Source organism: Porites lutea, chromosome 7 (assembly GCF_958299795.1).
Source record: "Porites lutea chromosome 7, jaPorLute2.1, whole genome shotgun sequence".
Classification (NCBI taxonomy): Eukaryota; Metazoa; Cnidaria; class Anthozoa; order Scleractinia; family Poritidae; genus Porites; species Porites lutea.
Window position 1 is genome coordinate 21193267 of NC_133207.1, and position 23551 is coordinate 21216817.

Genomic DNA, 23551 nt, shown 5'->3' on the forward strand with positions numbered 1-23551 from the left:
AATTTCATTTTGTAAATATAAAATGCTAAAGAACAAATAGACTTAATACCATGTGAAAGTACTTCCAAAGAGGTTTGATCTGAATGGTCACACTGTAGGATTTCGTGCACCAGGTTAAAGTTAGAACCACCTCACAAGGGTAAACTGTGCTGTGTGGCAGTGAAAGGGTTAAGCTGCTTTGCACCAGCTTTGTAGATACTGGAATTTTTAATAGTTACAATTGTGTCATTGTCCTTTTCAGGTTGTATGGGAATCATTTCAAATGTTATTTGTCATTCTTATAAGACATCGACTGGTTTACGTTTATGAAGTTGAACAGTGGTACATTGGAGCTCTGGGACGCGTTCGCGATGAGGTGAGTCCCGGCTTAAAATTGCAGTGAACGGAATTTGAAATGTATCCTAAACATAGTTATAATCTAAACTTGGTTCGAAAAAGACGATTTTCGGTCTCAACATTCGTGGAAAAAAATTTTTTGTGAAGTGACTGTGTGAGATATCCTCGCATGTCAGAGCATTTCTTGTTTGCCTCCAGCCGGCTGGGGTTCTTACTCGTTGTGTTAAATTTGCGTTATTTGTTAGTATTCAAATTTGTGAGCCGCAATGTAAACCACTAGATCACCAGTAATTGTGTCAAGCCTATGAAGACGGAATCCACCAGGAAATTGAGTAATTTTAATTTCCAGTGGACAAAAACCTTGTACCAGAATAATTTCAAGAATATTGCATTCTTTTTTACATTTTTCAAAGGCTACAGATGTAATTAGTAATCTGTAGCAAGACCAAAGAAAATTTCTTGTGAGTGCGCGAGAAAATGAATGTCAAATTTCACAAAATTACATCTTGCAGATGAAATTTTCGTAATTTTACCTGTGTTTTCTCAATTCTTGTGAAATTTGACATTCATTTTCTCGGGCTAGCGTAAGAAATTTTCTTGGTGTTACTACAGATGACGAATTACATCTTTAGCCCTTAAAAAAATGTAAAAAAGAATGCAATATGCTCTACATTATTCTGGTACAAGGTTTTTGTCCACTCAAAATTAAAATTGTCAAAATGTTCTGCAACTTTTTGATGCTGCATATAACGTAATAAGAAGAAAGCGACACGTCTAGTTTACTAATGATATGCAACAAAAATTACAAGAACTTTTTGCGAGCTTTAACGCTTCGCCTGTTGAAATAATCCTTAACTGAATCAGGTAGTTATCGCTAGTTTAAAAGCTCTACTGAGATGCAAGCTCCATGTCAGTCGAGTTTACTAACTGAATGATATACAAAAACAGGAACTTTTGCCAGTTTGTAAACTCTTTCATCCCCAGTCCGGAAGTCTTTGTATCATTGTTATGTGCTTAGAAGAAGTTGTTTGTCTGAAACTAGTCGTAACTGAATAAAGTGAATGAATAAATAAATCCAAAGAAATTCTCAAAAGATGCGGACAATTTAAGAATTTAAAACTCTATTTTTTTTTTCCTTGTGATTCGCCACTGTTTCAAAGGTCAGTGACGGTATCATCGAGATCGTTTGTAATTTTGTGGTCTATACATGATAATGCTTTATTTAAGACTAAGTTAATTAGCACTTGCCATGGCCTCCAGTAACTAGGTAAGCTCAAAATAAGCATAGAACCTTACGCTTGTTTCAGCTAATGTATGCTTTGAAGCAGCCTAAATTGATCAATTTCGATCTGAAATGCTTAACGGTTTCATATGGTGTCTTCTGTACATTAATTATAATTGCGCCGGTATTTAAAGCAAGGACGCCCTTTCGCCTTTTCGAGGAGGTCCTAAAAAACAAAGTAAATCCATTCCTCAGAATTGCTTCAAGAAATCGTGTCCTTGGAAACTGAACATAACTCAGGCAAATCACATTCGTTAATCGGATCATCTTTAAGCACACCTTGGTGCTGCTAAAGTAAAAACAATTATGGAATTAAATTTCGGCGTAATACTGCTGCTATGATTTGGAATGCACTTCCTCACGAAATTCGCGCTGTTAAGAAAATGGAAGCATTTAGGAACTCGTCTGGGAACTACGGGTGCGTTCGATTGATCGTATTCAGGAATAAGAATGTCAAGAAAGTTTGTTACAAATCTGCTCTGTCGTGACTTTTGGACTCCTATATCGCCGCGGGCATTTTGTTATTTAAAGTAGATTTCTGGATGTTTTTTCTTGATGAATACCAAAAAAGCGTGGTTCTAGAGTTAATTCCAATGATGCTTATTCAAGTCTGAAATGGGGTCAATCGAACGCTTCCTTAATTTCAAAGACAAGACTTTTCAAATTTCAGATTTTAATTATGTAAATACCTTTTTTTTGCTTTCTTGTGTCCTGTCAAACCTTGACTTGAATGCTCGTTGTCTATGTTTACTTTGACACTACTCCCAGTAAAGTAAGGGTTTGTTCGATTGACCGTATTCCGGAAGAAAGCATAAATATCATAAAATCTAGAATTCACTTGTTCTGGCATTCATTGCATTGCCATATCTAGAAATCTGCTTGAATAAGTTATTCCGATGTACATGGCGTTAAAGTGATCCAAAGATCAAGGTACAAAAGATTTGCAACAGAACTTTTGCTTATTCTGGCAAAGTAAACGATTGTTCATAGCGCATGATACCTCAGCTTTTTCATAAATGGTAGTTTCCCCTCCCCATTAAAGTTGCAGGTGGTGGGAGTGAGACTGGGGGCGAACAAGGTGGAGTTGGTCTGGGACTGGGTTGAGAAAAAGAAGGCGGAAAGAAATCGTATGCATAATAGTGGTTCATTAGGCTAAAATATGAGGGAGTTTAACATTTTCATGCCACGAATTGAAACTCAATAGGTCGGTTATTTAAAGGAAGTCTAAATTAGGCCGCGGTTTAAGAAATCATTGGACCTCCAGATCTTCTTCTTAAGGGGTTTAATTTAAGAAACTAAGTGCTTTTCCAGACTACACTATACTATAGAATTTGTTTCAAATTGTTCGTGAAAAATCGTGTTTAGATAAAAGCGTTGGGCAAAGTGAAATGGTTTAGAACGCGGTTTTGTCAAACACAAGCTAAACTCCGTTTAAGTAATGGACCCAATATGTTCACCTTCTTTCTTTCAGGAAAATGCTGTCGAAGTCGGCAAAGCGTGTTGTTCGCTGGTGTCTACATATCAAGAAATGAAAAACATACTGGGTAAGATAAAAAAATTACCTGCAAAAACCATGGACGAAGATCCTGCTGGTTGCCATCGTTGGATCTCTAGAAAACAGATCTAATCAGCCTCAGACCTGAAGAAGGCTGGTATGGCCAGCCGAAATATTGTTTTAAAAAAGCAATACACGTTTTAAAATCAGCTTTGCAGTAGTCTTTATACTTCTCGTGTTTTGTTTTGGTAAGAGAAGTCGACATTCTTTTAGCGGTCGCGGCGATAACATCCTGGAAAAATAGTCTTTACATTCGTAGTGCTATTATGTGTAATGAAGATATAAACAGTATACTAAGGTCACCTTATACGTACTGTAGATGTGTTATGTCGAAACCATGTAACGCGTTTCGATCGAACTTCCGCCGGAACTAAATAAATGAACAATTGAAAGCACTTTTGATTGGTAACTACAGTATGTGGTCCTTGGTCCGCGTGTAAAAATCATTAACTTGAATATCTTACCCGAATCTTCATGTAACGAGCTGAAATACTCCCTGAAGATAGCTTTTATGTTCCTGTCGATAATCCTGAAGTTTCAAGTTCCAGACATAAATATTTTGCTTGGAATTCGCAAAAAGGCGACCATTTTCGATGGTCCTTGGTCCGCGAATCTGGTCCTTGGTCCGCGTCTCAGGTAAGCAGCACGATAAAAACGTAAAAATGTTATAGTTTCCACACGAAAACGTGATTTTCACAGTATTTCTTGTATTTTTTTCTTTTCTTGATGCAATTAAGCTGAAGTTTTTTTCGGAAGGTGTTGTGAGCATAAAATAATCTGCTTTTCTTTCAAAGACTTCTGACAACAGTCTCCTCGAGTCTCCCACACGAGCGTCGACGAGCGGTTTTCAGCGTGGTCGAAAATAATTACCAAAAACTCTGTATGTACTCGAGGTGTTAAAAAAGAGAACTTGTAGACATGTATAGGGACGACTTTCAAAACATTCGTCGAAAACAAAGGCCGTCGCTTTTTACTGTGGAAAGTTTTATTCAACCAAGGTCATAGGACGCGGACCAAGGACCGCTAAGCGAAATTTGGGGATATTTTTCAAGAGTCGCTTAAACAAAAAATTTAGCGTCTACAGTAATATGCTTCCAACAGTAGAAATAAGTTGACCTGAAAACCTGTTCTGCAAAAAGGGAAGTCTTCCCGTTGCGTTTTAGTTATTCGCAGGCTAAGTAAACATGACCACGTAATTTACTGTGCCGCAAAAATCCAAACTTCAAGAAAGACAAATTAACCTACCTGTCAACAAACTTTAATTTCACGTCTTCACCCGCAGCAAGAAGGCTGAAACTTCGTCATGTGAAAGAATGCTAATCAGTAAATCACGATATCTTTCATTATTCAACGTATTTTTTTTCTTGACGAAATGTTTTATCATTTTCGGAAAAGACGCGGACCAAGGGCATCGGGGACTTCCGCGGACCAAGGACCACATACTGTACCACCTTAAAAGGGCTCAGTACGACCCGTTCTGTTACCTTTACCATACGACAAGAGTATTTTGCAGAACGCAGAACGTAGAATGGCAATGTTCTCAATATGCAAATGGAGGCGGGGACAACAACTTAGCATTGTTTTCTAACCTTCTGAGAACAATGCCATTCTGCATTCTGCGTTCTGCAAAATACCCCTGCCCTTTACCAGAGGAATTAAAATGCGAACAGCTGCGCCGCATCTTGGTCGACAGGGAGTCGTGAAACGGTCGACAAAGATTAGACAAGGGACTCTTGAAAGCAGCGCAGCAATACTGCCCTATTTTTGGCTGCTCTGGGTTTTTACAAAATGAACATTTCCCTTGAATTTGTTATTTTCGAAGTAATTGTGAATAATATAACCCGTGCATTGTCAGTTTAACTGATTTTTGGTATTTTTTTTGCTAGATTCCAGTGATAATGGACTCAGCAAAGCTACGCATCCAGCTGATTTCGCTATTCTCATTTCTGTACTGAAACAGAGATTTCCTCACAACATTTCTCTACTTACCGAATTAACAGATTACATCAATAACAGTGCTGGACACATGGTAATATCTACTGATTCTGCTTATAAAAATACCCAATGAAGCATAAGCATCTCGCTTTACTTGAAATTGTCTCTACAAAAACGGACACCCCTGGTTAATCTATCTAATAATCTTTCTATCCTCCTGGGAGGTTTATTTGCATAGGCTCCCGCCTCACCCCCTCTCCCTGCCCTCTAGAATCGCGTCATTGTCCTCACCATCAATATGTTACAGATACAAAATTATAGTGCAATTCACTTAACTGTATGGTTTGCTGTCTCGGTCATGACTTATGGGGATGAATGCTAATCGGCTGGTAGAGTATTCTACATGAATTAACGAAAAAAAAAACATTAAAATCAAAATTATATCAGTATAAACATATTAAAATTTATTTAAAAACGTCAAAAAGATTTCAAAGAATTTCTCATCAAGAGATACTACACAATTGCCTGCCTTATTCTGCTTTAAAAAAATATCGCCGAGGCTACTGTAATATTAGAGATTTACAAGAGAAAACAATGTTTATACTAAATACTCTGTTGTCCGGCTTATATAAGCATCCGCTCAAAAGCGGACGAAGCCCCCCCCCCCCCCCCCCCCCAAGAAACGCTTTGCACGTGACTTGGAAAAAACAGGAAAAACGCTCGAAGTCTTACGTCACATAAAATAGTGCTTCATGCGTAAAGATTTGGTTTTACATTTAAGCAAGTAAATATCTGCGACAAAATCTCCCGACATTACTGTGTCGTCATCATGAAATTTCTGACACTCTTTTTTTTCTCTTTTTAATTTGACAATGTCGTTATGACGACAAGTCTTCCGATTTCATAGCTAAAAATTGATTAAAAGTATAGATTGCCTGAATTGCAGATATAATCTAATGTCAGCTACGCACTTAATTGCACTGCGCGGCTGGTCGCATGCCCTACTTCTTACCAATGTTGTCATAATCTCGAAATAACTGTGATTATGTGTAATGATGAAATATATGAAAAAGGCTCAATAGTGCTTCTTTTAGTGTTTGGTGACATGATGAAACGGTAAGTCAACTTAAGGTGGCTCGATACAGTTTTTTTGAGTGAATATCTCTCACGTTTGAGCGTAAACTACGTCGCCATAAACAAAGATTTGGAAAAATTAACACCACAGTTGTATTAGATAAAGATGAAACTTTGTTATGATCAGGGTTGCAATGACATCGTAGTTGTCGTGGCAACAAAATGACGCCATTACCTATTTTACTTGCAACAGTATTTCTCGCCACTGGGAACTGTTCTTCCAAAATCGTTTACTGGAGCTTTTTCCTACAATAGCGGCCTCAATGTTAGTGAAGTTTAAGCGAAATCTGTAAGAGCGTTATCGAGATATTTTGGGAAGAAGTTTTTATGGTTAGGAATACGGTAAAAAATGGACAATCTTGATGTTCGACTGTTATCTGTACTAAACGAAGCGCTTTTGACATGCAATTTCACCTCATAGTAGTTTCAATCTTTTTAAAAACGTGTGTGAAAGATCATGGAGATACCTCCAGCCGATTGCTAGAAAGAAGGATTTGATTATTATGTATCGAGGCGCTCTTATAGCGGTAATGTAAACATTTCGGTCTACTTTAACAAATTAGCGAATTATTTTTAAACCGCTCGATAAATTTTTTAGAAAATTTAAGACTCTTGAGATAAACTGTCCTTTTATATGACCTCGTAGTTTCAAGATTATTGATATATTGTAAGGCAGTAAAATAAGGGCTACAATTCGCTAATATTTTGTCGGAAATTTTGTCTTTACAAGTGAGAGTCTCTAATTTATTCTGGAAAAATTAGCATAACGTCAAAACAGTGAATGTTGTAACGCAGATTTTTGACCGGTTGGTAGGACAGGTTTGTCTTGAAATTTCAAGGTGTTGCAGTGAATCAATCTTAATGAGACTTTCGGACATCTTTATATACATTATGAAGATTATGTGAATAGATTTGAAAAAAATTCGTTCGAGTCGTTTCGGAGATATACAAGAAAGCGCTAAAAGTCCAAATTCTGAATGAAGTTGCACTTATACAGAGGGTGAGAAAATGGGTTAGTTTTCAAGATCGCATGAACGAAAGTACACCAAAATTTTCTAGTATCAAAACATGATATTAAGCATCATTCGTACGCTACGTAAGAATAATTTGAGTCATTTATAACGTTTTTATTACATAACCTATCACGGCTATTGAAAATTTAAGGTTTGAAATATATTTTCGTTTTATTCGAATTCAAACATACAGAATTTTTTACTTCTTACGGAGATTGTTTGCTAAACACAAAAACTTTAAGTTCCTAGAGTTGGACTTTCAGCAGCAGGTCTAGATCACACAAAATTCGGCTTTTATCAATTTCAAAGTTTTTTGTTTACTGTTGTCATAGTAATATCGATTTTACTTAAAACTACATTTTCACAAATTTCAATCCATAGCCAATTACTGGTGAAAATTTTATAGCGATCGGACAAGGTAAAAACTACTTTTAAGGCGATTGAAAAATATCGGTATGGCCTCTGAAAAACTGTATCGAAACACCTTAAAATTGATGATAAATATGGACTGCGTGAATTGTAGATCTAATTTAATGTCAGATCTGCGCTTAATTGCACTGCGTGGCTGGACGTATGTCCTAGTTCTTACCAATTTTGTTATAAAGTTCTCAATCTTAGTAACGAACGAACTCGAAAAAACTGTGATTATGAGTAATGATGAAGATCTGGGCTTGATTAGTAGTAAAAAAAAATTGGACAGCTTTGTTTGAATACATTTATGTTTCAACATGTCTAATAAAGACTAAATTTTATTGGTATTACAGTGTACATAGAAATAATATTGAATACTAAATAACTTTATATTTGTTATTTTATTCCGCCTTATCAAAAAACAATTATTTGTCTGAACAAAAATATAGATTATAACGCTAGAGAATGAGGGCTTTTTCAGGTTTTACGTTATGGTTGTAATTGGAACTGCAAAGTTCTAGATCGGCTTAGTCTGAGTTTAAATAACATTTTGATTATTTTAAACGTTACGTCATTGCCTGTTATGTGAAACATTTGCTCTAAGTGGTTCGACAGTGACTGTGCATTTGATTGTTTACGACCGCAAAATTTCCGCTTTTTATTCCACCGTCTTATTACTTTTAAGCCCTCTATCCCTCTCACAAACTGAAAATGAAAAAAGTACTTTATTAGAGTGTCAATGTATGTAGCATGAAAGTACTTGTTGGGGTCACTATTTTTACGTCTCCAACTGGAGACGCGATCTCCATTTTACGCGCTCATCCAAGCCACGCGAAGGTCTTGCCGTTTGTAGTGCAAAGGGAGTACCTTCATTTCTCGGTTATATAAGACTCTGATTATTGGTCCGGCCCGGAAATCGAACCCCTCGACCTCTGGCTTCTTAGATTGTTTATTTTCCCCACTCTTATCGCGTATCGTATTCTTGTTTCACTTAATGATCCACACAGACTGAGCACCATCCCTTTGTTTATTTCAGCCTTAAAATATCCCTTACATATGTTCCCTAAAAAGAGTGCCAGCTAGTCAAGTAATCAAACCTAACAGACATATATTTTTAGTTTGTACGATTGAAATGCAGCCGCTGCCATTTTAACAAAAGCTCATTATTTAGTTACGTTTTTGAATCACCAATGCGCCAAGGATGATTTTGAACTTAGAGTAGTTCTAGAACAGATTAATTTCGCATTTTTAGAAAATAAATCTGTTTTTATTCCCTTAATTCTCAGGTTATGGTGCAGTTGCGACGCGACATTCATCTGATTTTTAAATCAAATAGGCGCCAAAATACGTGTGTAAGGTAGACATGTAAACTGTGCAGTCGTAACCCGAAGTAATCGAGATAATGTCGCCAGCTTTCAGGTTGAAAATCCCGCCTCCGTGCGCCGTCCCGTGGGCTCCATTTCCAGGCATATGAATCATGGTTATCACACTGCCGTTCACCTTCACAAAAATCCTTCCAGTGCTGTGATAGTAGACCTGCAGGTAGATATAGTACCTTCCAGTGGTAGGCACAGTCAGTTTTCCGTCATGGTACCTCATACCGCCTGCAAGATGGCTAAACGGGGCACTGAGAGACCAGTCTTTGATCACTAGAGGATAAAGGAAGAGTGATGTTAATCAGTCCTGATTTCCACTGAAGCACTCTGCTGTGTTCTAATTTGGGGGGAGAGGGGTTATTTATCGATACTTCTTACGGTCTCCCTTTATTGAAGATGAATAAGTTTATTGAATTTACCTGAAGGCCCATTAGCGCAACCCGGGATTGAATTTTTATCTGGGTTTTCTCTATTCTTTATAGAGCATCAAATCATTACATTGCAGGCAAAAAGAATTAAACTGGATATGCTTTTTAAACTTTCATATTTAATTTAAACTTTCTCATTAACCCTGTATTATCTTAACCCTGCTTTAAACAACCCGACCCTGCTTTGAGAGAAACAAAAAGGCGAATTAGAATCATACAGTAGTCTTTGATTTACAGTTAATGTTTCTATGTGTCTATATGGTGATGTTCTTTTACTACGTCGTTTGATCCATATCATCGCATTATAAAAGAGTAATCTTAATCCGTTTATAACCAAGAGAGCATAAACTCTTGTTATAGCGCATTGTAATTGTAATTTGTAACACGATCGCGTGACGGTTTGATGGGTCAAGTTCATAGTCCATTTTACAGTAAACAGAGGCGAATCGTGCGATGGGCTGTAAAATTTTCGCTTCGCTTGCCATCACAAATAACTCCTCTGCGCCCTGTGGCCGATGTTACTTTTGAACCTCGGTAGACTCGATATGATTACCCTTTAAGCCCCAATGTCCACATATAAATTCTCCATTCTGATCTTCATACATTTCTTTAAAGAATAAGTTGAGAGAGTTTAATAAAAGGTCAAAGCATTTTCTCTGTAGTGATCATATTATTAACTCTCATAACCCTTCTCTTGGCAACATATGGATATTGTTAGGAGAAAATTGATGTTGGTTACTAAAAGGGTTAAGGTGGCTTGGGTGACTTATGTAAAGTATAAAATAATCTCAGACTTTGCTGGGCCTGATAGGTCACTTCTTTTCTGCTTGCAGCTTCGATGTGAGCAGACGGCTTGTTTGGATTCTGTTATTACAGTATGAAACAAAACAATGTTAGTGGCTCGTGTTACAGAGCAATGAGTCTATCCAGTCGTAGAGGGTCGAGGGTTTAATGTTAAGGGTGAGGGCAACAATTTTTTTTCTTATTTTGTCCCCTTTTTAGCAAAATTATGAAATGTAAAATAAATTTATAGATTTAATGAAATGAATAGGAAAATCAATTAAGGGACCGATCATTATTTATAAGGGGAAATTTAAGGCGGGGGGCTCGGTTGTATATTATCAGACAACAAGAGTGGGTCAAGGATAGAATTCTTGTCCTTTAGGTGACGGGGGTGGGGGTTAAGTATTTTTTAAAGAACCCTCATAACATTGTATGCAATGATCAATCCTAAATGTTCACCTCTTTAAATCTTCGTACCATGAGCTTCAGCAAAGACAAAGGGATGTTACAAATATTAAAGCTTTAGTTACCTACCCTTGAACACAGTGGTGTAATTTTGGTTTCTATATATTAAACTGACAAGGTTATCATTTTCAAACATCAACGTTTGATTCTCCAGAATTGTCCAGATACGTAGATGTGGTGTATGAAAACGTGGAGGTGAATCCGATACGGTTCGGACTTTAAAGTGCTACTACGATCAAATTTGGGAATTTGTTTTTGATTACATATTTCGAAAATGTATGTAAAAGTGACTTACCGTGCCAAGTTTGGAGTCCAAATATGATCTGGAAGTGTGTTTATTTGCACGGCAATTTTCGTAAATGTCTTGCCGCCATTACTCGATTCAAAAAATGACCGGGAGTAGTATTTGAAGGAGTTGGGGCGAGATGTGACGTAGAAACATCAACACGGCAAAAGAAGGCAAACAAACGTGGCTAATTTCGCATGCAGGACGAGATATTCTTGAAAGCTTTTGGAGGTTCTTTCTTCGCTTTTTTGACTTAAAGCGAAAGTATGCCTGGTAGACGCTGCGTTGTTCAGGACTGTGGAAACGTAAAGAACGATGAATTGGGGATTTCTGTTCATAATTCTCCTGATTCGGGCAGTGTTAGATTAAAGTGGAAAAGGTTCGTGTCCATTCATCTGAAGGATTTCAACCAAGTGGGAAAATTTGCTGTGTGATCGGAGCATTTTACAAGGGATTGTTTTACGCTTGCTTTTCCGATGAAAGACATGAAAAGGAATTTGAAGAAGGGGACGTTTCCAACCATTTGGAAAAAATCCTCTCAAACACTATCAAAGCGGAGTCGACGATCGGTGAGTGAAATTACAATGTATTTGCGCAGCCGTGCTTATCACCATTATATTTATTTCCCCATTAACCTGTGACATGATTTTTTCTGGCATCGTTGTTCAATATTCGTGTAATGAATGCTCTGACTATTTGGACTTCCCATATTGTTGCATGTGTTTTCATACTTTTCTGCTTTCTTCTCATAGTTATAGTAAAACGGGCATTTGCGCTGAGTGGACGTGAAGTCAATTCCCCAATTCCCAGACCTTTCCACTCAAGCGTAAAATTTAGAAAAAGTGAAGCTACATAGAAATCCGGCTGTCTATTTTTTGAGAGATTATCTTGCTGTTACCTTGAGATTTGACAGTACTCTAAACTTCCCTCCAAGAAATCTTACAGCAAATTAAGAGTTACACACGAGTCTTTTAAAACGACCAAAAATGGACTTAGGCTGATTTCTACATTCTATAAGTTCAGTTACTGTTTGCGGGGTTTTTTTTCGTTTGTATTTTAATTCTATTTTCACTGTCTGCAAATGATGCATACATTTTAAGGCAAAGATGTGGTTAAACCTTGCTTCCATTTCTAGTTTTGAAAACATCGACATAAAGCTCAAATTTAAACTTGTTTTGAAGGGGAGATATAAAAAATGGCCGTACCTATTTTCATTTTTAGCTACTAAATGAAATTCTGGCTGGTCAAACTACTAATGAGGATACAGAGGAAGAAGACAATCCTGAAGAAGAGGTGATCTCTTTGAAAGGAAGTTCTGCACCTGAGGAGAGTGCTGACACTATGGGGGCTCCCAATCTCAACCCTGAGGAGTCTCCAGAAGTCGAGGGTGTTCTGAATACAAGCCAGGGTTCTTTGCTTGAGGTAAATCCTGAAAAGGAGGGCTGCATCCCTGAGACTGAGACGGGTGAGATAAGTGTTGATGCTGAGATGGCTTCAGAGGTCCTAGGTACTCCTGGTGATAAGACAGCTCTCGAGAGCCAGGGGATTTCAGGCACTGATGAGGTTACTGAGACCATGCAGATCCTGGAGGCTCAGGGAATCGAAAAAGTGCAGGATATGGATGAAGTTATGCAGATTGATGAATCATTAACGATTTCTGAACTTGAACAGGTTTCTATGGTAGGCGCTTAACTCTAATTAATGTTTATTTGCATCTTTGTATTATCATAACAATGGAAAACTACATGTGCAGTTATTTTACAATACTAAAACACAAAAATTCTAAAGTCTTGTTATTACAGCCTGTATTAATGTTGAAAGTTTGTTTTTTGTAGGATACTCCAACTGGACATGCTGGGAATTGCACAACATGCAAAACCCTGAGGAGTGAGGTGACTCAGTTAAGGGGCAAAGTAACAAGACTGAAGAGTAAGTTAATCTCCAATCAAGATCAGTGGGTTGAAACCTTTAAGAGCATACAAGAGCCGAAGCAGTTGCTGATGGTGAATGCTGGTGAGTCAACAATGACTGATGTTGATGAGTCATGTAGGCATAACTGCCTATCTTTATATTTTTATTACGTTATATTTTATCAATATTTGATTATTTAATAATAATTAAAATTTTAATGGTGATAGAATTTTTTTAATTCAATTTGTTTAAGCTATTCAAACTGATCCATGGCCAGTAACAAATGAGACAGAGTTAGGGCTAGAGGATGAATCAGAAGATGAGCAGGAAATGCAGGACGACGCATATGAGGAGTTTGAGTGTGATGAAGACCCTACATGGAGTCCTGAAGAAATCGAAGATGCATATAAAAAAACTAAAGGAAGATGATGACTCGGTGAAAACTCATCAGAACCCAAGGTACAAAGATGCAAAATTTATTGCATTTTAACATCTTAGCTCTAAGTATCCTCTGGGAAGTGATTTAGGCCTAAAACTAACTTCCAGTAAGAGAGGATCTATTTAGAAACAAGAGTACATGAAATTTGTTTTTTAATTTACTCAGATAAGAATTGCAAAAAAAAAAAAAAAAGAAGAAGAGGCATAGCCAGCCCATAGACTGGAAGTCCCAGGCCTAAAAATGTTTGGTTTGTCCACTCAACCACTTGTAATAAATTATGCATCATTGGGGTGGGCTAGATAGCTTAAGGGCTGAAAGTTGTCATGTGTGCAATCAACAGAATTATTATAAAATTTAAGCATTTTTCAGGATGTATTTGAGAATAAAATCCCAACCCACAATTAGCCAGGTTTACAACAAGTTGAAAAACTGGCAACACCCTGAGAAAAACAATAAAAATGATAATCATTTTTTTATTGTTATTTTATTATTTCAGATGCTATGATTAAATGAGTATTTCCTTTCAATCATTTTTTACAGGTTGAACCTACAAGGAAAAAACATTCGAGAGGAACCGAAGGGAATTGTTTTCCTTTCCAAACTTCTTCTTTTGTTTCAGTTCTACCACTTGTGCTTCTTTTCAAAACCCAAACTTTCTGTATCACAGACAGGTACCTTGCTAACCGTAGAAAGTTTCTGCAGAAACTGTAGCCAGACAAAAGTCTGGAAGAGTCAACCAGACCTGCTAGGAAAGTTTCCAGCAGGTAACCTGCTATTAAGTTTTGCAGTGCTCTGTGAGCCGAGTGAAAAGAAAGAAACGATACATTAAAACTGTAATTAAATTCAGGCTGAATTAGATTTAATTTTTATTACTTGTGTACATGAAAATTAGAGCAACATCAGAATTCCCAGCCACTAAACTTGAGTTTAACTGAACACTAGAAGAACAGGGCTTCACACAGTGGGCAAGTTTGTCATTCAACAAAAAGCGAGTAAGTGGCTGAGAATTCTGAAGTTTGGCCCATAAAATTAATTGCTTACGGACAAGTATTCAAGCAACTACTGTAGGTCCTTCTTGGCCCCAATAGCATACATGACACTCTTCAAGAACAAACAGTGCATTTATTATTCATTTTCTTCATCTTCGAATCCATGATAATGGCCATTTTGACTCGGAAATTGTTTCCTGATTTTATTGTAGGCACAACAGGGCAAGGGGTATCGCCTGGAACTACCAATATAACTCCACAGCAGTCTTGTAAATTGGCGATAGGCCACAGACCTCAGGAATCTAGTTAGAGAAATGAGATCACTGTTAATTCAAGGAGGGATTGGATGGAGATAAATAAATACTCCTTTTAAAAATAAGCAGTTGGGGCAATAAAGCCATTTAGAAAATAAAAAATGTGATTCTATGAGATCAGTCCACGGCGATAAGCTTAGATGTATCAATTATTCAATGCTATGTAAGGTTCGATCGTTCCGATACAAAGTCAACAATACCCCAACTTACTCATCATCACTTTTGTTGCCTTGCCCACGAACAGTTGTGTACGACTTTCCAGCTCGCGTTTTTAGGCCCAGTGCAGCCACTTGTAATACGTGGCGGTTTAAGCAGACGCTTTCAAACCCTGGATGGAGGGTTATGCATACGGTCCGGTCTCGAAAGGCTTCTTCCATGACCTCTTCGCAGCGATCGATCTCTTTGCAGCAAATGCACTCCTGCGCTTTTGTAACAAGGCCGACAGAGCAGTTCGAGCACGAACGTGAATGTGAAAAACTCGTCAAACACAAGAAAAATACGTCTGTATAAAATTATTAATTGTCTGACCTCTTCAATAAACCTATTGCATAAAATCAGGACTACAGCTAATCACATAGCAACGAAATTGTAAACTTAAACAAAACACATAGTCGCGCTATTCGTCACGCGCACGATTTAACGACGGGTATGTTGAAATTGGAAAATAAAAACATAAATCTACATTCCATGATAATACCATACCATTCATTCGCTGGCACCTCTCCCGAATATCTTCGTTGAAACTGTTGTTCCTCTTCTTCTTCGCGATGAACTCTTTCGTTGTAGTCCGCGGCTTCTTCCACGGTAGCAAGGGGTTCGCAACTGTCGTCGTACGGCGCAAATTCAGACAATTCTCCAATCACTTCGTCAACTGTAAAACTTTCTAGATCACTTTCAGATGTGCAGGAAGAGGAATCCGACGGAGATGACATTTTAAACGTCTTGTTAAAAGGCTCCAGACTCACAAACTTTTCTCAAATGCGAATCTTTTGGTTGATGTTTCTACGTCACAGTGCATAAATCACGTGGTCAAACGCACGACCGCTTTGCGGAGATCTCGCGGGCTATTGTTTTGCGAACTTTGTAATGGCGGACGGTATTTACGCACTTTTCAGTGGGAAATTTCCAGCCCCCCTACGCAAGTACGGTTCCAATTTTTCGCTATTTGTATAATTTTGAACATATACAAAAGATTTATGTTAAAAAAACTCGGAAATAAAAACAAAAATTTTCGTCGTAGTAGCACTTTAAATGTAAGAAGGATCGTAAATTTGACAGATAGTAAAATATATTTTAACACTCGCTCATTATTCGTATCTTTTTCCTGTTTTCAACGTGTATGAAATTACGTCAAAAAAGAGTTAAACTGTTCGTAAGATGTTTGACCGCAGTTGGCTTGGCTCGAACACATTCACTGGGCATTTGTGAAGGTACAAGGGGTACCCCGCAAATGAAAAATCATTATTGTGATGAGAAAAAAGAGATAATCCTTTTTCCAATTTAAAAGCTGTGGTCAAGGGAATATATTTATAAGCATTTTGAAAATATTTTATAATAATAATAATTTGATACTTTAATTATCCTCTCCCCTTATAGGGCCTTTAAGGGATAGTGAAACAAGTAATTTAAATGGAACATTACATAACGTGGTTAAAAATCCCTACTTATGGCAGGCGAGCCAGTTGGCTATTTCCAAGCGTAGGCGATGATTTGAACTCGGGACTACCGAGAACAAATCCAGCTAGCGGTCAATGCAGGACTTAAACTCGGAGCCTCCGAATAGACTAGTTACGAATTAAAAATTACCGCTGAATACAAACATTAACGACACATTCATACAAAGTTAGCCTCGACATAAAGTTGAATATTTACAACTCCGGCAAGTAAGTATTTGAAATTTGAAAAACACACAATGGACAGATTAATAAACAGGTCTTCGTCGTTGGAATTTGTGAATGTATTTACTTCAGACGGAGGCAAAGCCTATAAAAAATGCGTCTTCACTTCTTTTGTTCAGCGGTCCAACCGCTCGACCATGCACGCTTCCTCCTTATTATGTGATTACTGTATTTCTATTGTTGATTTTATTCTCACCTGCAAGTAACATTTTGGGTGTGGCTGTTTACAGTATTCACATTCGGTCATCCTCCACGGACATATACTTGTCACATGTTGTTCGAGATCTTTTCTTTTGATGATCATATTGCAATTTTCGTAGATACAAGAGACACCTTTGGAGGGGCACGTTTGCAGGTGCACCTGTTAGAAACAATTATAATATGAGAGAGAATGATTAAGTGATCTTTTTCACCATGGTCAATCCTCGAATTAGGAAGCGGAATGTCATAGATCCGATTGGCTGAAATTCAGGCTTTTTATGAATTGTCTGTGTTACTTAATTTGATCAATTCTGCTTTCTCATGTTTTCAATACCCTCAAAATAAGCAATATGAATGTATCTGTAGAGGGTTTTCTTCATTACTTTTGGTTTGCTACTGTCATATTTCCTCTGCCTGGGTGAAACCGTAAAAAAAAGCCCTAAATTTACTGATTTGCGAGAGCGCTGGCGGGTAAAAGGTTTCCCCAGTCGTTTTTATCCCTTGCAAGGTTGGCGTTTTAGGGACTGTCCCCACTTGGTTCCCTGCAACCAGTGCCTGGGCAGCGGCAGAAAATGGTGTTGTGTTAAAATTTGAGTACCCTATATGCAACTGTTTACATAATTTCTCAACTTTCACCATGTCAGACGCCATTTTGAAACATGAGCTTAACAGCGATAACAAAGCAATAGACTGCCCCGGAACTAACCAAAACGGTGTGCACACAGGGAGACCAGTGCCTGACTTTTGTACTCGGGTACCAACACCGTGCCCGAATTCTTGCTTGGGTGCTTGTAAAAGGGGTGTGTTCACATTAGTGCCCAGCGAGTACAGTAATTGGGCACCAGGTGGGAACGCTGCCTTAGACTGAAGAAAGACGACGATAGTTATCGCTCTTCGTAGCTGAAGGTATTGAAGGTAGGAATTATTCTGTTTTCTGTGGAGTAATACTTCAGAAATACAACGATACAGGCGCAGACAGGTGGGCTTGATCCAATTCTTATTTTTTGTTACAGCATTCCATAACTGCCGGCTTAATATCTGACCTTTACATTTGTCACCCTTCATAACATCTCTTTAAGTATAATGCGTGCTGCACTGCCAGTCATCAGTACGTGTCGCAAATATAAATGTTTACAAGGCCGTAAACTACCTAAGTTAGGGAGCTATGGGTGTACGAAAGGAAATGAGGTCCATTCGACTAGGGAATGATACTTTTATTAGCTTGAGGTGCATGTTCCACACCAGCTGACTCGACTTGACACTCGACATTGTGCTTTGAATATAATTTATAACAGTTTTGGTTTTTACCTCTTTGTCCCTTATCTCACCAGTCCACGAACAACCCTCACTTGGGCATTTGATCACCAGAGACAAAATTTTCCTTCTTGTTGCACTGTCAGGAAATACATCCTAAAGTACGGAACAAAACAAAATTAAAGAATAAGATTCCAATATATTATAGCATTGCTTTGAAGTGCTGAAATGCTTCTAAATTATTTTCAAGGAAATAAGGGTGGTACTGGAACAAGATTTTTAGTCCATTTCACTGGAATTTTGATGTGAACACAACCTGTGTTTTTTTTGGGGGAGGGGGGGGGGGGTAGGGGGCGGGGCGGCCTTTTCCTCTACCCTGTTTGATTGAATGGTGCCCATTCGGCGGTATGGTTTGAACTATCCTTTTCCCCTACACAAGTGTCGAAGTTGTCTATGACCTTTAAAACTGATGTTGTCACAAGCTCGAACAAGTGGAACAAGTCTTACAACGGACATTTGTCCACACGAGCGGTTTAGACTTTGATGGGTTAAAATCTTATACCACTTTGGCTTTCAAAGCTCTTTTTTTAGGGACAACTTAACCCTTTTAGATTTATTTTGGGTGTAAATTCACTTTACTTGCTAGCCTTAACCCTATTCACACCGAGCTTTTTGGGCTTCCTGGGACCGGGGGATAGCTTTCGGAGGCCTTCCCATCTTTAACTTTAAAATTGCCCTAGATAAGCCCTCCAAGTTTATACAATACTGTACTCATCACTTCCAGCATCAAGGTATAATTTGAGTGACACGTTGACGTAACGTGACCTCATTGTGGCGTTATATTGTCACCCGAACCAATATTCTTTTTCCTGTAAAAATAGGTATAAAACAGGAAACGCTTAAATAGGAACCTGTGTGATAAATAATGAACTGACGTCAGTGACATCATGATGACGTCATTGATAAAAGCAGAAGGATCCATTCGCCATCTTGGATCTGCTTTTTCGAATTAAATAATGTATTAATTTTCTTTAAGAACTTTAAAAATCGAGATATTCATAATGTAAAATTTGACTTGTGTAGAAAAGAATGCTTACAAGCAGAATAGATCTACAGAAGCCAAATTCCAAGAGAAATGAACATTTTTGTAATATGAACTTAACATCTGTTAATTGCTCAATATAAAATTAAAGTTTTCCTCAAGTTAGCCCTTGAAAAGCTTGGATTAAATTAATTCCATAAACTAATGCTGAATAAACTTTTCAATCAGGAAATCTAGGACTAAAACGCTTTTTTACGTTAAAAAATTGCATATTTTTCTAAACATGGCTGTTAAAACTCGGTTGCCACGGTAGCGTCAAAATTGACGTACATGTCGCGAAGACCTTAACATATTCCAGAAAATTTTAGGAAATTTGCTAAGTTTGGCGGTCATAGCTTGAACTGCTGTGATGGTATACATCTTTAAAGTTGGAGGGCCTTGAAATCACCCCGCCGTGGTCTGAATAGGGTTGAAATCATAGACAAAAGGACAAATAGATAAATGAAACTGAGTGATTTACCTTGCCTTGGTCCAAGCCTTTTCTATCTACAGGGCAAGTGTTTGGTTGGTTCTTAACTTGTTGACTGTTTGTTGCAGTGAAAGAAGCAATTATAATACAAAAAGTATATATAATTAATAAATGAGTAAATAAATATGCAAATTACGTATAAATATATTAATTGCGGTCATTAGAGCCATTATGCGCAGCCTGATATTATGAAAGCCTTGGATTGTGTAAAAGTGTATCAAAGTGTCTTTAAACAATTCTTCTGATTACAAAGATGCACAGTGTGGTTTAAATTTTCGTTCAGACGGCATTAACTTTCTCAAAACGAGCTACTTGTACATGAGCTTTTTAGATGATGTAGTGTCTTTGTTGCTCTTGCCTCGGCTACGTCTCATGCTCTCCAGGAAGGTGGCTTTGCCCCTGGCGACAAATGTTTCTTGAGGTAGCGACCTGCAGTTTGGTTACGCCCCAGGCTATTAAGCATGTTTAAGTAGTAATGCACCTATCAATGTAAATCCCGTGGGGGGGGGCGGGGGGGGGGGGGGGGGAGTGCGGGCAAGGGGCGGGGATTTGATGCCTTAGACTATCCCTCTGTCGGGCTTTTGATCGTGCGAGGCGACCCCGAGGTCGGGACATTTGACTTTGACCGATAGAAGCCTGGTATCAATTCAGAAGCGGTTACCAAATCCGTCCCTCGAGGCTTAAAGTCACGCTCTTGGAGAAAGGTGTTAAGGTTTCATTTGTTTTAATCGCCATAATCCGATACTTTAAACTGTCATCTAAACGGATAATGTCTATTTTGAGAAAGTTTTTATCTTCAAGTTCCCATCTGACTGTAAAACTCGATTGAAATCGAATTCCACCATGAAAGTCAGAGGATTTTTTACGGGTCACTGATCCGACCTGTTCCGACATGTTGAGCAGATGTTATAAAGCATTTTACGTTTCATTAATATTATAATAGCACGGTCAATCTTCCTAGAGTGATTTTGTTGTTCAAAATAAGAGATGCTAGTGGAGAGAGAAAATACTTTATTACAGCAAGTAATTTAACGGAGCTTACGTTTAGTAAGGACGTACTTTTGAAATGTTCTTTTAATTCGTTTTATACAGTATTATAGTATTGTTTGTTTAGATTTTTTCCTTTTGGGGTGGGGGCTTTTTTGACACTTTTGATTGACCTTTCGTTTCCCACCCTGGGGAATTTGATCAAAAAATTTTAAGATTTGTCAAATCCCCACCCCTTGCCCGCACTCCCCCCCCCCCCCCCACGGGGTTTACATTGATAGGTGCATAAGTGCTCCAAAAGATAATAGGTCATCATTTATTATTTTTATTATTGGTTGGTACTTTTAAGTTGTTTGTGAAGATATTTCACCAAAACGATTTATTAAGTGTTCTAGTTTGCATTACTGCTCGCATGTTTAAAGCTAATAACATCGAAGATGAATATTAAAAAGAATATATTTAGAGTAATCGTAAATTACGCGTAAGGTTCTAAAAATGTCTACTTCGGCGAAGATATTGAGACAAATCAAGTCAATCAGATACTGGTGTTTTTTAGCTGAGAAATTGAAAGGTTTTTCGTCAGTTCAAGCTTGTTTAAACAAGAAGAGGTCAGGGACACCGGCTGGAATTAAAACTGCCTGCCTTATTCTCTTTCTTTACTCTCTCGCCGGCAGTCAAAAATATATATCGCAAAATGACGTCTTGAACAGGTCGGTACGGCGAAAAACATGAGACACGACTGTGGGAGCCAGTGGGGCCTTTTGGAAAGCGAAAAGCGGCAAAGAGAAGAAGATAAAGATGACAAAAAAGTAGCCTGAATTTCATCCGATTACTTCGAGTCGTTATTACTCCCTCAAAAGGAAAAAGAAAGAAAATCGCCGAACACCTCAAAGAATATTGCTTTAAACCCCTAACCATAGAAAAAGACTAAAACAATATTCTTTTTCGAGAAGATTCTTTACACTTAAAAGACCACAGAGAATACCGAATTATTTCTTTATTTTTTATTTATTTATTTATTTATTTTTTGATATTGGTTGAATGCCGAAAACCGAATGCTAAGAAAAGGGAAAATCGCAAACCGCAAGAGATGAAACCGAAGAACGGCATATTTTCGATGCAAAAATAGCCACAAAACCGAAATTTGGAGATTCGCAATGCCTACCTTTTGACTCGCTAACACTTCATTTGAATTTTTATTGGAACACTTACGTTTAAATTTTTATTTTGGACCAAACTGAAAAGGCTGTAATGTTCATCTGTATTTCTTCTATTCATGTACAAAATACAGAGCGATCCTCAGGTTTAATAAGTCTAATATTGACAATAGCCACCCAAACAGGGTTGGTCTGCCTGTGCTAAAGAGCAAGAACGTATCGGTATAGATTTTTCACCTTATTTTTTCCTCTATTAAAAAATAAGGTTGAAAGCCGAGGTGACTGTCGTCTGCCTCAGTAACTGACGTTTAATTTTTCGTTACTCAAAACTATCAAGGTTTTTACTGAGACATGGCGCCGGAGTTCGTACTCCATTCTAATGTTGCAAATTTTCGAATGAAAGTTATTATTTAATACTGTTGGACTGAAAATACTTTACATTCTATTTCAATAGTATTGAGTCAGTAAAAGAGGCTTTAAAAACCTGGATCGGGTTGATCCGATCTGTTTTCTCGAAGCCGGTCAGTAAGACGTACCTTCTAAAAAGTTCCTCGAGGCATGCATTACAGAATCTGTGACCGCACCTTGTTTGAACAGGTTCCCTCAACGTCAATTTACAGATGAAACAAATTAAATCTTCCTCAACGTTAACTTCATTGACAAACTCCTCGTCATTACCTGAAGATGACAACATGTTGTGTGGTGCTTCCGCCATATTGCAAATATGTTCCACTAGACTCTTTAGAAAGTAAAACCTATGAGGCCAAATTTATAAGATGATCTAATATTTTTGCAGTGCGACTGCTCGAGCCAGGGCTCTTGGAAGAAGATTGCCCAATCACAATGTATATGTGCACTGAAAACAAAAGATTCTCAAGTTTTTTTTTGCAATCGGACCAATAAAATTCAAAGTTCAACTATGCAACTGTTGAAAACTTTAAAACCGTTTGACCTTACCTAATCTCTCAGCAAACAACCCTCAAATTTATGAACCTAAAAGTTCCGTTTGCGAAAAAACCTTGAGAATATCTTGTTTTGAGAAATGGTTGTGATTGGACAACCTTCTTCCATGTGCCCCGGTCCGAGTAGTCGCACTGTAATCGTCAGCTAGGTCTTCCAACCTTGAGAGCCCTTGAGAATATTATGCAAGGGTATGAGGGTGGGGAAAGAACAAACCCGGCTGCTTACTTCGACCTCCAATGTCAGTCAACTGGCCCACTAGATAGTATTTGCCACGGACTTCTAGCCCGTAATCTCTAGATGACTGAAACTGTATCGGTTCATCAAATTTTAACTGTTAAACATTTTGGAAACTTTTACAATCTATCTTCAAGAGTGTAGTGAGTCGAATGTCACCTCATCTGAGGATGCTTATGAAGTTAGACACCATGATCTTTCCATTTGTATCCATAACAGTGACTTCATGCTAAAATATTAGTAAAAAAAAACGTTCTATTTTATTATAAGCCCTTAAATTGCCTATCATCGGTTACCTGCCCAAATTTCGATGAGCCTGCAGTTGTATTTCCCCCCTCCAACTCCACACGTTTTTTCCCTTAATAACCTTTGTCTAAGTAACTTTAAACTTATTTTGTATCTTCATGTTATTCGGTCGGATGAAGCCTATATGTATTAGTTTGCTGTATGATTCCAGATAAACATGATCTTATCTTGCCCACCTTGCTGATGCAAAGTTCGCTCTCCCCAATTTTCTTCTACTTCGAGATTCAAAAATGGCAACTAGAATATACACAGGAAATACTACGTTCTCGCATACCCCAAACGCTCTGTGGGCTATTTATTCATTGTTGAGTAAGGGGAAGCGC

The 23551-nt window shown here is 37.9% G+C and overlaps 2 protein-coding genes across 3 annotated transcripts; one reads left to right on the forward strand and one right to left on the reverse strand.

The window, feature by feature from the left end:
• Window positions 1-8987: 8987 nt before the first annotated feature.
• On the reverse strand, window positions 8988-22440 carry LOC140944591 (uncharacterized). The gene is made up of 6 exons (XM_073393711.1): window positions 22262-22440; window positions 19573-19636; window positions 18065-18166; window positions 16752-16916; window positions 10265-10334; window positions 8988-9315 (listed from the first exon to the last, which is right to left on the reverse strand). The coding sequence occupies exons 1-6, from the start codon at window positions 22438-22440 to the stop codon at window positions 8990-8992; spliced, it is 906 nt and encodes a 301-aa protein (XP_073249812.1). The 3' UTR covers window positions 8988-8989.
• Window positions 11370-13370, forward strand: LOC140943852 (uncharacterized). Of its 2 annotated transcripts, none has more exons than XM_073392970.1 (4): window positions 11370-11573; window positions 12226-12684; window positions 12840-13017; window positions 13169-13370. In XM_073392970.1, the coding sequence occupies exons 1-4, from the start codon at window positions 11481-11483 to the stop codon at window positions 13342-13344; spliced, it is 906 nt and encodes a 301-aa protein (XP_073249071.1). In that variant the 5' UTR covers window positions 11370-11480; the 3' UTR covers window positions 13345-13370. The 2 variants fall into 2 exon arrangements, with proteins under 2 accessions (XP_073249071.1, XP_073249072.1); XM_073392971.1 differs by having other exon boundaries at window positions 12840-12933.
• Window positions 22441-23551: the final 1111 nt, after the last annotated feature.